The 15,616-nt window shown below is 31.6% G+C and overlaps 2 protein-coding genes across 2 annotated transcripts; both read right to left on the reverse strand.

Moving 5' to 3' along the window:
* Positions 1-985: 985 nt before the first annotated feature.
* Positions 986-3,995, reverse strand: LOC140840560 (cytokinin hydroxylase-like). Its single transcript, XM_073207737.1, has 5 exons — positions 3,608-3,995; positions 3,311-3,537; positions 2,876-3,117; positions 1,786-2,170; positions 986-1,525 (listed from the first exon to the last, which is right to left on the reverse strand). Exons 1-5 carry the CDS (start codon positions 3,882-3,884, stop codon positions 1,106-1,108), a joined length of 1,551 nt encoding a protein of 516 aa, XP_073063838.1. The 5' UTR covers positions 3,885-3,995; the 3' UTR covers positions 986-1,105.
* Positions 3,996-12,100: 8,105 nt separating this feature from the next.
* On the reverse strand, positions 12,101-13,796 carry LOC140841678 (3-ketoacyl-CoA synthase 6-like). The gene has a single exon (XM_073209263.1). The coding sequence runs from the start codon at positions 13,758-13,760 to the stop codon at positions 12,270-12,272; it is 1,491 nt and encodes a 496-aa protein (XP_073065364.1). The 5' UTR covers positions 13,761-13,796; the 3' UTR covers positions 12,101-12,269.
* Between the last annotated feature and the right edge of the window lie 1,820 nt (positions 13,797-15,616).

Genomic DNA, 15,616 nt, shown 5'->3' on the forward strand with positions numbered 1-15,616 from the left:
TTATTCAGTCAGCACACATGCATGTTATGTGTTGTATAGATAAATGTACAGCCCAGTATGAACAAAACCGAAGTTCAATATGAAAGATACAATTTCAGAAATTAGATACTAGTCTAATTTTAAAAAATTAATCGTCAATACCATGACAAATATAAACACCATTTTATGTATTAATTAAAGGTTTAATAAAACCATAATGCATTAATACTATTAGTTTCAGTGGAGACGATGTGTAAAGGGTCAATTTGTAAAGTAGAATAAAAATAATCAAATGATCAGATTAAGAAGAATAAGTCACAATGGGTCAATTTTTATATGAGTAGGTCTTTTGTGATACGGTTTCACGAATCTATATATGTGAGACGGGTCAATTCTACCGATATTCACAATTAAAAGTAATACTCTTAGTATAAAAAGTAATATTTTTTCATAGATGACCCAAATAAGAGATTCGTCTCACGGAATACGACCCGTGAGACCATCTCATATAAGTTTTTAACTTGTTATATTAACGGGATGTGATTGTCAATGTAATTAGCAAATAAAATATACAGCCCTAATACAATTTGCGTAGAGATAAATTTATATATATTTCCATATTTTCATGCTTCAAAGATGCCCTGCCGGAAATTCTAGAGCAAAATTCTCGAAAATAACCGAAACTAATTTGAACAACGTAGTACTTCAAATTTGTCGTAGGTTTCCTTTGCCGTTACTCTCCGATATTCGTTAATTTGGACTAATCGTCATAATTTTTTAATCATCATATTATATTTTTCTAATTTGATGTTAATTTTTCATAAATGTAGATAATACTAAGAGATCAATTCCTATTTTTTTAAAAAAAGAGATTTAAAATCAGTATATGTAAAAATTATGACATTAATCTTGATAGTCCATGAAATATTCATAAGTATTTATTTAATTTTCCCGATTAAATTAATGCATGTAAATTTGTGACTTTGAATCATGAGTAAGTTAGGCATTCAAATATTATAGTAATAATTAATAGGAGCCAAACAATTCACTGTTCTTAAATTAATAAAACCGAGCACTCGGTTTTATTACATTGCTAACTCAACCAAAATTTGTCACGTCTTATTAATTAATTCAAGGGCTTCAAACATATTTGAACCCCATACTTAGGCTTAATTGTGAGGACGATTATCGGGGCGTGACGATAATTTTCCGAGAGAGTAAAGCTGAATCTTGATATCAACATGGATAATATGATCTTGGCTTCCATCAAAGCAAACGATTGACCTACACAATTTCTTGGACCAGTAGCGAAAGGGATGAAATGTCGACCCGGCGTGTATGATTTCGAAGCGAATCGACTAGGGTTGAACTCATTAACATCCTTGCCCCATATTTCTTCATTGTGATGTATGGCTAAAACCGGGATCCATATCGAAAGACCCTTTGGAATGAACAGTTCACCTAATTTTATGTCTTCAAACGCCATTCGAGGGAGAACAGATGCAGGTGGATATAACCTGAGGGATTCATTGATCACCATGCCTAACTGCAAAAGGATATATTTCTAAATGATTTCTTGTTTTGATCCACACAAAAAATTAATCGGAAAAAACCCGCAAAAAGAGCAGAAAAAATGGAAAAATTATAGAATTCGTTCACAAAATACATCAGCGTCACGTAAGTAAAATGTCATGTCATTAATATCAATATTTTCTAAAAATAAAAATCAATTTATTGGACTTAGACCAAACTTGGACGAAGACGGCAATTTAGAGAGCAAACAAAAATTATTATTGATGATCTTACCAAAGTGAGCTTCGACAGCTGATCGAGAGAGGGTTCGCCGCCATTGGTGCAAACTTGCTTCACTTCCTCTCGCACTTTTTCTTGCCAAATAGGGTTACTAGCCAGCAACATAACAGTCCAAGTCAATAGTAGAGCTGTGGTTTCATGTCCAGCAAAGAAGAAAGTCTTGCATTCGTCCATTATTAACTGTAAATTTAAGCTGAATTTATTGGATTCTCGTTTCTTCTTCATTTCACTCAGCAACAACCCAACTAAATCGTTCCCATATGATTCGCTTCTTCCGATTTCGACGCAGTCCTCTCGGCTTTGTATGATTTCCATTAACAGTGTTTCCACCTCCATTTTCAGGGATTTTATTTCTCTGTTGTATTTGCTTGGGAAAAACCTGCGGATGGTTGGTAGTAAGTTGACGTAATACTTTAAATAGATAATCATTTATTTGAACACTAAAATATTTTTTGTTGTTTTTTAATTAAATATATCATTTTAAAAAATTAGGCTTATTTAAATATTTTTTAAGCTACAAACTTAAATTCTGTATCAAAACTCCGAAACTCACCCTTTCAGCCATAGAAAACCAGCACATCTAGTTTCTGTCACATTAATCTTAAATCCCATTTTCTCGATTTTAAATTTATTTATTATGTTTTAAGAACATATATAATATAATAAAATGTAATATAATAAATTAAATATCTCAGTATAGTTGGAATTTCTTATTCTGCACCAGTATATGCATGATTATTTTTTGGGACGTTTTAGCATTAATGGAATCACTACGGAAAAGAGTTACATGTCAATTCCAAGAAACAGTGGTTTTATCCCATTTCTTGGAATCCCTCCTCTTAAAAAATTGGTAAGTAAAAGGTTGAAAAACTTTAGGAATTTAATAGTTATACCGACAGGCAAAGAATATCAATAAAATCAAAAGAACACGTACAGAATCTGCTCAAAGAAAAGATATAAATCTTTCCCACCAAAAAAATATATGGAACCTTTTCTAAAAAAAAAGTTGATAAAATCAACAATGATTTTTTTAAAAAAATAAAATACAATAATAATGAATTAATAAAGTGTATATTTTAATTACCTGCTTCCAGGAAACCATAAATGGCGGCTTGCTTGAGCACAAAGGCGTTGTAAATCAGTTAAGAGATGGAATATTTGCCTTCCCTTTTCATAGTTACAGTCAAATTCGGTCCTGGAAATTATATCTGCCGTGAGACGAGACATGTATTCTCCGATCTCGACTTCGGTATCGCCTCTTTCCATTGCATTTTCCAAGGATTTAAGCATCTGTGTAGTGCATTCCACCATGTATCCAGCATAGCTCTGCACAAATATTCAAGAAAAATCTTCACTGTGGTATTTCAGTGGTTTCATTTACTCATTGTCAAACTTTAACTTTGCATGTATATAATAGCTTACAAGTCACTTTACCGTCTCATAAATATTTGAAATAAATTCACCATGCAAAACAGCTTTTGTACACCAATTATGGTGATAAAAATATTGATTATGTAACCTTGAGTTTGTCTCCCATGAATGCCGGCGCGACAATGTGTCGTTGGTGGTACCAATCGTCGCCATTGGCCATTAACAGGCCTCGCCCGATGAAATGCTTGGAGCCCTGCTGTTGTTGCCATGATTTCCCAGAAATTGTGCTATACTTTGACAGAAGTTCTTTGATCAGTTCCGGTTCGGTTAGGCACATTCTTGGCTCAATCCCGTTCCAATATATAAATCTTTTTCCTATATGATCATGATGTATCACATAACTTTCACGACATGATCAAATGAATAAATTTTATTGCTTACATACCATGTATCTTCGACCATACGATGAAATGAGGGAGAAGACGACCCACAATATCGTGATGGATTGAATCCATGTCCTTTGAAGTTGATTCCGCCACCAAAGTGGTCATGTCCAATATGTTACCGACCAAAAACCGCGGTTTCGGGCCATAAACCCCTTGTTTTTCCATTGATTTTTTGATTCGTTTTGGGGTAAGCCAGTAACATGATATTGTATCATAGGCAGCTTTCAAGAAAATGTATAGAAAGATGAAAATTGCTACAGAAACCACCATTTCCATGGTGGAAAAAACTCAGTATAATGTGTAAAAATAGGGGATTTATAATTTTACAATACCAAAAACTAGAGGTATATATGGGAGGGGAAAAGGATCAATGGGATGTGTTCTTTGATTTGGTTTGGTAGCTATGGGGAGGGGTAGGGGTAGTCCATTTTTATAGGAAAGTCCAAGACTTTATTTATTAAATTAATTTAAAATAAAATTATTTATTTGAACCCAATTAGTTATGACATATTTTACGAATGAAATTATTATTATTTCTTCACAAAGTTTAGTGTGAGTAACACAATTTAAAAGACGAACCATATTTGTCGTTTAAAATGTGTTATCGTACGACTAGCGTACATCACGAGGAAGAAAATTATTTGTAAATGAGTAAGTCTCTTCTGAGACGGTCTCACGAATCTTTATCTGTGAGACGAGTCAACCCTACCGATATTCACAATAAAAAGTTATACTTAACATACAAAATAATATTTTTTCATGGATGACCCAAATAAAATATTCATCTTATAAAATACGACTCGTAAGACCGTCTTACACAAGTTTTTGCCAGTAAATAACCAAAAAAGAGGAAGTAGAAGAACTCCAAATAAATAACAATACACGATTGGTGCAAATTTTCATTTTTTTTTCCATTTTTCGATTTTATAATAACATAATAGTACAATAATTTTGTGCATTAAAATCTGAAAAAAAATAAAAATTTCTAAATGGTACAGTGTAAAAAAACTTTAAAAAGAAAAATTATATTTTGGTCTTGTAATTTTCATTTTTTTCATTTTTGGTCATGTTAACAATGATTTTGTATTTTCATTCCAATAACCTGCGTTTATTTTTCAGTTCCAGTCCGGATACAATGAATTTTCACTTTTAATCATATAACTTGTGTGTTTTTTTAAAATAAAATTGATCATTTTTTATTGGAGTTCATCGTGTCTATCGGTCAAAAAATAACCAAAAATGAAAAAAAAATACATGTCACATTATCAGACTAAAACTGAAAATCCACCGTAACATGACCAAAAAAAAAAAAAAAAAAAAAAACGTGCAAATGATAGGACCGACTAAAAGTACAAAATCACAGTCAACATGACTAAAAATAGCAAAAATGCAAATTACATTATCGAAAATATAGCATTCTCTTTTTATAAAAGTTATAATATACAATATTTGTTATTTTTAGTTCAACAAACTAAAGAAGATATGGCCTTTAGTGTTAGGCAAAGGGTAATGACATCAGGAGCTGGTTGACCTCATTCTATTCTAGCTACTTGGGAAGATAAATTCACTGTACAAAATTATGTGTTTAATTCACGACAGCCTTTTAGAAATAAATATCATCTTTCCTTCCATCTATTTATAGCGATCCGAATTCTTTATTTTAAATTTTGTCTATTCTTTTTACTCCATTCATAAAATTATAATATCCCTATCAGTCACATAAATGTTTAAATTAGATGCTTTAAATTGATTTATAAGTGGGTTATATTGGGCTCCTATGATAATTTAAATTAAACATTTTCATGGTTATGTTTTTGGATTTAGGTTCTTTTTTATGTAGTATTTATTTCAGCAATGAGATTCTGATTTGAGAGTGATTTGTTAACCAATTTTCATATTTTTTTAGGGATAATAGTAAAAATGGTCTTTTTAAGTTTGCTTTTTTTGTGATTTCGTCCTGTATGTATTTCAAATCTGAGTTTTGGACCTTAAGTTATAGGAAATATTGATGTGACACTATAAAATACCGATGTATCAGTGTTCCATAAAAAAAAGACCAAAAGTCAAAATACAATCTAACTTACCTGACTAAAATTCAAATTTGAATACTTAGATGTCCAAATTACAAAATAAGCAACTTAAAGGACCATTTTGGCTTCTTTTTTTTCAACTACTGTATTTGGTCTAACAAATTTTTTTAAAGTTAGCTAGAAATGAGGATATGACAGCCCAAACTCAGAGTACTTAAATCATGACTACGCCTCAACTAGTATATATCAAGCTAAAGTCATATATCAAGGTGATGAGCAACAACATAAACAGGTCTTAGTAGTTGGTGGAGAGAAAAATTTGTGGGTTGTCACATGCATCACAAAGAAATGTCAGAGGCGTCGGGGTTTGTCCGGCATAGGCACTCAGACGCTCAAATCAAAAAACAATTTAAAGATGTTATCTGAAAACTAAAGAGTTTAAGCATAAATTCATGAAAGACTTGAATAATGAGAATCATCCCTTATTTATATATTTTTTTGGAGTGTATAGCGGGCTTGAGTCTTTATAATTAATTTGGGTCTCAATAATGAATTTAATAATTAAATTGGGTATTACCTATCACCATCCTTCAAATCTCGATAAATTTACATATATGAAAAACTGTTTTTTACGAGGCAGAATCATATTCGAAAGCTAAAGTTTATGTGAATATTTCAAAAATTACATAAATTTGGAAAATGAGTTTCATGAAAAAAGGAAAATGGTTTTTTTCCATATTTAATTTGTGTGGTGTTAAAATCAATAGTAATGATAATTAATTAGCATGATCCTTACTAAAGTCAACTTAGAAAAGTACCTAAAGTAATTCTTTCAAATCCCATGCATCACACATGCATGATGAATAGCTCTTTTGAGAAAGTAAGGAGAAATAATGGGACTGCTCTCTTCTTTGAAACTTTTCATACAAACATAATTAATTCTTTATAAGAGGTCTTTTGACCATTATACAATAACGAGTGCTATCATAGATAAGGGATAAAATACTCGCAAGTTTGAAGTACTTTCCTAGTATTTCATATATCAATCAATTTTAGGAAAAAGAAGAAGAAGAAAGATTGATTTTATACTATATAATGCTTCTATAATTTCGTTGTAATATTAAACCTTATTGATTAGATGCGTATAAACAACACTTCGGTACTCGTTTTACACGATCTAACTCTTGTCACTTTACTAAAAGGACTCTTATCATAAAATGTGGTAACGATGCTGTTATAATATTTTAAATTATATAATAGTTCAAGCACTATGTTTCACTGCACCTTTTTACATGAGAATGACCAAAAATTTTCATAAATAAAATGATTTTAATAATATTTAAATTTAGAAATCGAGTAAATTAATTAATAAGTGGTCTAAAGAAATGAAAAAAATAATGTAAAAAAATTATAATTATAGATATTTTTTATACATGCATTATAATATTAGAAATTGATGATAGTCTAATGTGACTACGTACCTAAAAGGATCCTGGTTTGCTTTATTTATCATTCTCTTGTATATTTATATATATAACTTATAGGAGGAAATTGATTCTATGGTCGGAAGTCGTTATGGAAACAAGTATTTTTTCCTTTAATTATGAATAAAGTCATATTTTAAATTCTTTATTTTGATGTGTACAACAAAATGTTTTATATTCACTCACAAGTTCTAACGATACGTTCTCATAGATCAATTTTATCATATGGATATTCAACTTCATCCGATCTATGAAAAAAACTTATTTTTTATGTCGAAAGTATTACTTTTCATTATAAGTATAGATCAGGTCAACTCATCTCACGGATATATGTTTGTAAGACCACCACATGAAAGACTTACTCTTTTATATATATATATATATATATATATATATATATATATATATATATATATATATATATATATATATATATATATATATATATATATATATATATATTGTTCTTGTATGATTAAACTCCAATTACCTCATAAATTTATATTTGTTGGGGGAGATATTATTGAAATTAGGGACGCAAAAGCAAGTCAAGGTAATTATGTCATCAAATGCGGAAAGTGCGTGATAAAATTAAATTTTATAATATGTTAATGATTACGTTCTCCCGACCCTTTGATTTAATTTCAAAGGGGAAAGATATTTGGATTTGAAAAGGGAAAAAAAAAAAAGGAAGAAGAAGAAGAAAATACGAGTCAAAAAAGGTTGGGATAGGACAATTATCATTATGAATCACTGCACATAAATAACAATTTAATTGGTACCAATATTATTGAATAATGTTTTTTCTACTACAAATCCTTCAAAACTAACGAGATTAATATTCAAATCGTTGGAGGAACTTGTAAATTTGAAGCCATCATAAATTCTTAAGCACGACTCTCTCAGATCATAATAACTAAAATTCTATTTTTTGCTTCTTATTTTCGAAATACATCGAAAATTATCCAGTATCGAAACAATTAATTTTTTTTTTCCCCGAACCCACGGCAGATACCTTTCAGTAACTGTGCTATTAATTTGTTTGATTAATTCCTAGTTTTAGTTAAAAACTTAAATATATGAGATTTGGATCATCTACTTTGTTGAAAATACAGCACTTGATGTTATGCACTTACGTCATGAGATAAATTTAAAAAGTTGTCAGATTAAACGAGATGATCATCATCTCGTGTAAAAAATGTACGTCACACACACACTAAAGGATCTAAATCTAAATATATGTGCTTTGTTTCCATGTGTTGGGTAGAAATAGAAAGTAGTCTTTTTTTTAACATTTGTTGGGCTCTTTTCAAATGGGCCAGTTTTAAGCCCAAATTATTGCCAATTCTTTCCGCATATAGCCCATGACGAGCTTCTAAAAAAATATAAAGAAATCATTTTCTAGCTACAATAAGTTAAAAAGTGATAGGGTGTACAATGTAATATTAAATTTTCATATTACAGTGACCGATTTATCAAAATTTATATCTGATGGTAATAATAGAATTATAATCTTTTAAACAGTAAAATAACTCGAGCGCTACGTGTTGATCGTTCTATTAGTTACTTGTACAATTATTGTACATAATATTTATGATTGCTTTAAATCAGTTTGATTTATTTATTTTTGTAAGATAATATTACTTTATTTGTTATAATATTATGAAAACTTGTTTAAATAAAATAATTATCTACGTTTCTTCATTAATGAATATAGTGATTCAAATAATTAAATTGATATAAATATATAGACATATATTGTGTTATTTAAGTTGGATTTAAATCTCTTTTCATTTTTTTTAAATAAATTTAATGGTTTATTTATGTATATTACTTAATTTAGATCGATTATTTAAATAAAATAGATTATTTATTTATACAAATTAATTAATTGCTTAATTTAATGAAACATGAAATAACTTATATATTTATTAGTGAACTAATAAATATATCCGTGATAGAATAAAAGAATCTGTAAAATATATATATGTCAACTTTACAGAGACCAATATTAAATTTATTATTTAAACTACCCCCGCCGCTGATATAAAGGCGGTTCTAGGCCAGCTGGCCGCCGTCCCACACTTATTTCGTCCTTTTCCATGACGGCATGGCTGCCGCTCAGTTTGTTCTCTGGTGTAGAGTTCCTTTAATTCAATATTCAGTAGTTTTGCATTGTAAGAAAATTCATACAGATACCGTACCGAAATTTTAGTTAAACCGATCCGTACAAAAACTTTCTGCGGTACGTATAATTAGCATATCGATTATATCAAAATTGTACGGTATATCGAAAACTTCGGTATGTTTTATATCGAAAAAACCTTATATTTTTAAAATTTTATAAATTTATTGTTTTAAAATATTATATATTTTCGATATTTTGGTATTTAGGTATATACCGAAATTTTCAAATTGCATATCGTTATCATATCGAAAAATTCGGTTTTGTTACCGTACCGAAATCTTCGGTATACCGAAAAATTGGTAATTTTTTAGTACGGTAATCTCGATAGACCGAAAAATTCGGTATTTTTCCCACCCTTAATTGAGAGAATACAATGCATAATTCATTTTTGGGAAAAATTATGATTTTAGTCTTGTAAAATTGACATGTTTTGAGTTTTAGTCTCGTAACATGTCAAAATTTAGTTTTCATACAATAACTTGGAATTTTTTTTTTGTTTTAATCATTTTTTTGTCTAAAACCACTAAATTTATCGATTATGGTTTATTTGAAACTGATTTTCTAATACGTGGCATATGTGATAAAAATTAAGCTCATATTACTCAAGTTAAAATCCATCAAGTAAAATTAATAAACTAAAACAACCCAATACTTCAAAATGGGAGGAAAAAGTTTTGTTTCTCATTTTTGTTTATGTATATTGAATGTGTGTAATATAAATTTTATTCTTGTCACATTAGCCACCTGAGAGAGTATCAGTGTCAAATAAGCAATATCCGATGATTTTATTAGTTTCAATAAAAAAAAGATCAAAATGAAAAAAAAAATTGTGTAAAAATCAAACATTAAAGTACTAAACAAAAAACAAGTCAATCTAGAGGACTAAATTATAATTTTCTCTCATTTTTAATAATAAAATTGTCATAATAAATTTGTAATATAATTCTTTTAGGCAAAAACTTGTGTGAGATGGTCTCACGGGTCGTATTTGTGAGACATATCTCTTATTTGGGTCATCAATGAAAAACTATTACTTTTTATACTAATAGTATTACATTTTATTGTGAATATGAGTAGGGTTGACCCGTCTCACAGATTAATATCCGTGAGACGGTCTCACGTAAGACCCACTCTTCTTATATATATACATCCTAGCTAGCTATCTACTATGTTGTTAATTTTTCTTCAACTTGGTTGGTGATCGTATTTAGTGTGGTAGACACCCAATTATGAAAAAAAGTCAATGAGAACAAAAACCCTAATTTCTATGAAATATGAAAGTCACAACAAATTTTGGAATTATATATTACCCATTCCTTGACGGGTTTGAATTACCAAAATTTTTGACTTCCACTACCATCACCGTACGTAGTTATTCTCCAATCTACTTCCAGCTAGCTAGACTTATATTAAATTCTGACACATGCAACTTATTTTACATCACAAAATTATTACATAATCATTGATTGATAAATATACAATCCAAAAAAATAGCACCGATTTAAAAGAATTGAATAATATTATTCACATCAGTTATAACTTTTGATATACGATAGAAAACATTATATAATACAATACAAACTTTCATATATCAAAGTCGATCTTTGATCATGAGAATTTAATTTTAAGTGCCTCATAATTAACTTTGAAAAATAAATATGTACATTTGTCACCAGATATATATAATGGGTTTTGTCAAAATTTTAATATAATTATTTTGAAATTTATATATCACATTTTCGAAATAATCTAAACTTGAAAAAAAAATTAACCTTACCGGAGTTCCAAGCGCATGCGAGCACAAATACATAGTCGCATTTCAGGTTGCTCTTAGACCAAGAAGATTGCTTATGTCCATCAATCAGTTAGGTCCCGTATGCATGCTTCCCTTTCTTATGCTAAAGTTAGTCTGGCATCATGTTTTCTGATGAGCAAACTCTTTAACATGTGGACGATCACTCCCATATTTCAAGATACCAACGCCCCTGAGTTATCTATATACATCCACAATAGCCTGAAATGATGATCAACAAATTGGCGCTCGGGAGTGTGTGTGTTGTCGGGCGCTGGCTGGAGTGATTTGGGTGTGGGTTGGTAGAGAATGATCAGTACTCGAACCATCCTTGATACTTCATGGATGAGCCCATTAAAGTCAAGCCCAAATTCCTTGGCTCATCTTCAACCAAGGTAGAATGCTCATCACAGGCTCAGATATTCTCATATAAATACGAGATTTGGGTGTCTAATTCATTCATTCAATATATTATTTTTCAGCAGCACCCTTAGCTGCTCCCTTCTTATATCATCAGTCTCTGACTTGAGCGTCGTAGGGGCTACGTCGGGACATCCTCTTGACCCCTTCTAACGGTCTTCTTCGTGATTTCAGACTCAGGGCAAATTCAAAGCCTCTATTTGGACTAGTGTCATTTGCTAGAATCAGACCCTAAATTTTCAGTGAGTATCAATCCTCATAAAATTGGATATGATTTATTTCACCACAAAAAATATATTTCATTAGGGACGGTTTTTTTTTTGTAGTGTTTGACGAGAGAAGATTATAATTGTACATTAAATTCTCTATAAATTCATGCACCACAAGATTAAATTAAGGATATTAATGTTATAATTTACACTTAAACATTTATTGTTATTTATATTTGACAATCATGATATTTTATTCATAAAATGAAATATAATTAAGATAAAATGGAAGGTAAATAGTGTCGTTTTTAATCAATACTAACTTTGAATTTGACTCAAACACATAACTACGGGTTTCTTTCGAGAACATGCTGTAATTTGGTATCATTTATTAATGACTCATAAACTTCGTGAAACTGTTACATCATATTTAACCATTTGGAGTATTTTCAGACACTTCCAGAAAAATAAAAAGAAAAAAAAGAACAAAAATCCAAGAAATGGGAAAAAAACATGAAATTGTGAACTTTTTGGTGATTCAGAGCTTGACGATTTCTGGAATATGCACCGGGTACCTCTGGATGCAGTCTTTCCAGGGCCCATCTGTCGGAGTTTTGATGGTTCGGTTGCATTTCCAGACGGCGCTGTTACACTTAAATCCACTCCCGAATGCAATCTGCCACACCCTGTCGCCTTTCTTCATCCTCCCTTTAGCTTCGATGTAACTCATTTCGTACCAGAGTGAGGAAGAAGAAGTGTTCCCGAATCTGTGTAGCGTCATTCTTGAAGCCTCCACATGCTCAGCTGACAACTGGAGATTCTTCTGGAGTTCGTCGATGACCGCTCGGCCGCCAGCGTGTATGCAGAAGTGATCGAAAGCTTGTTTGAAGTCTGGAATGTAGGGTTTCCATTTGGGGTTGAAGATTTTGCGGCCGATAAGGGTGAAAAGGAAGAGTAGTTGTTCGGAAGCCGGGAGGACTAGTGGACCGATGGTGGTTATGTTCGATTTCAGGGCTTCTCCAGCGATGACCATCAAATCTTTCGACAGATTTATACCCACTTTTCCCTGTGGATCCTCTTGCTGGAACACGCATTTGTAGGCCTTGTCATCGGACCCTTTGTGGGTCCGGACGACGTGCACGAGTTTGTACTTGGCACGTCGGCTGTCTCGGCTTTTGTTAGAGAGGAGGATGGCGGCGGAGCCCATCCGGAAGAGGCAGTTGGGGAGGAGCATGGCTCGTTCGGAACCTTGGTAGTAATTTGGGGTGATGATTTCCGTGCTGATTACTAAAGCGTAAGAATTTGGAAGAACATGGAGCAAATCCCTGGCTAAATCAATGGAGATCAATCCAGCGCTGCACCCCATTCCAGAAAGATTGTAGCTCTTTATATTGCTTCTCAACTTGTATTTATTCACAATCATGGCGGAAAGGGACGGCGTAGGCGAGAACAGGCTGCAATTCACTATCAGAACATCGATATCCTTCGGCTTAATCCCCGTTTTCTGCATCAGATCATCTATGACAGAGAAGATAACTATCTCGGCTTCTCCTCTCGCAGCTTCCATCGTCGGCTTCGGCGGGATATAGTGTATAGCCGGCGGTAGACAGGTTTCTTCACCAAGGCCTGATCTTTCAAGAATCCGCATCTGGAAATCGACACTTTTCGGATTATCTTTGAGAATCAGTCTGGAATGCTCCATGAACGTGGAGAAGGGAACGCGGAAGTTGATCGGAGGCTTGTAACAGGAGTAATCAACCAAGTATATCGATCTAGGTTTCGACATGAAGTAAACGGTGGCAATAAAAATGATCGAGAATGAAGAACACAGGACTTGGACAAGATCAAAGTGGAGGGACTTCCCGATGTTCAGCAGCTCAGTGGGGCCTAAACGGAGGATTTCGACGAGGACTCCGAGCATGATCGGGATAATCAAGAAGGCGAGGATGTTATTGACTAGGTATTGGTACCCCAGTTTCACATACTTGAGCTTGACGGAACCGGTGAAATTTGGCAGAATTTGCGGCATTTTTTCTAGGCGACGGAGGAAGGATTTGAGTTGGAGGAAGGTGACGAGAGGAGGAATTTAAAGAGTAAGTTGTGAGGAGTGAGCGAGCAATCAATGAAGGCAGGTAGGAATAATTAATTAACAGGTTAACGTCACAACGCTCGCTCACCTCTGGTTTTCTGGTCTATGCTAACTTTTTTTTTGTTATCTTAAGAAATCCATGTTTTCCATATATATAAATTTGATATCTTCCTAACTATTTTGATCATGAATGAAATGACACTCGTTTATGGAACATAATTAAACATAAATGAGTGTCATGCTCAGCAAAAACATGAGCACGATAGTTGAACGACATATCAAAAATATATGTGTATTGCTCAACCATCGTGTTCATCAATGAGGTGACACTCGTCAATTGGATATTATTAAACATAGATGAGTGACACCTCATTGATGAGCATGTTGGATGAACAGTATATGAATATAATATATATATATATATATATATATATATATATATATATATATATATAATTTTGATATATAAATATGGGTTTTTGTGTATACATCAAGAATCCAATTAATGCTGCCTTATTCAGGTTAGGAATTATCACTTTATGCATGGAAGACATAAATCACATTCAGATAATAAGTGTCATTGATCTACAAATCCAGCAATGATATTGTGATGTGTGACTAAACGTAAAAATCTAACTTCTAATTAATCGAGATTTTGAAGCCCAACAGGTATTAAAAATTAACTGATAGCCGGAAGCATTTATTATAATTTAAGGAAAAATCACTAAGTTTAAATCTAATTTCTTAAAAATCATTTTCAAATGCTTATTTTGGGTTGGCAAATCACAAATACGTGAAAATATTTAGTGCTGCTAATTTTTGTGAGGTGATGTTGAATTATATTATACATTATAAATAATGGCAAAAACTTGTGTGAGACGGTCTCACGGGTCGTATTTGTGATACAGATCTCTTATTTGGATCATCCATACTTTTTAGGCAAAAACTCGTGTGAGACGGTCTCAGATGTCGTATTTGTGAGACAGATTTATTATTTGGGTCATCCATGAAAAATTATTACTTTTTATTGTGAATATCGATATGGTTGACCCGTCTCACAGATTATGATCCGTGAGACGGTTTACATTAGACCCCCTCTACTTTTTAGTGTGAATATGGGTAGGGTTGATCCGCTCACAGATTAAGATCCGTGAGACGTTCTCACATGAGACCCACTCTAAATAATGTGGTCTTATGTATAATTAAACGAGTATATATAGGTATGAGTAGGTTTAAATTAATTATTGCTTATCGTTATTAAATATATACATATTAGTGTATTGTTATAATGAGCACTGCATTTAAAACATATTTTTTTCTGTATTGTAGATATTAATGTAAAATAAATATATTGTTAATAATTTTGCTTGCTATTATTTAATTTTATTGAATAATCCGTCTTTTTTCATCATTTTAATAAAGTTATTTTATCTTGTCTTTATTATTTATTTATGAGTAGGTCTATTGTAGACGGTCTCACGAATCTTTATCTGTGAGACGAGTTAACCCTACCGATATTTACCACAAAAAGTAATACTCTTAGCATAAAAAGTAATATTTTTTCATAGATAACCCAAATAAAATATTTGTCTCATAAAATACGACCCGTGAGACCGTCTCATACAAGTTTTGTCTTTATTTATTTATTTATTAATTATTATTATTATTGGGGTCATAGTTTGATCAAAGTTTATAAAGAAATATTGGTAAATCAGAAATATTTGTAAATCTTTTAAAGATTCTAAAATTAAATGATAGGAAACTTATATTTTGTCATATGACTTGCATTGTTTCAT

The sequence above is a fragment of the Primulina eburnea genome, chromosome 9 (assembly GCF_022965805.1).
Source record: "Primulina eburnea isolate SZY01 chromosome 9, ASM2296580v1, whole genome shotgun sequence".
NCBI lineage: Eukaryota > Viridiplantae > Streptophyta > Magnoliopsida > Lamiales > Gesneriaceae > Primulina > Primulina eburnea.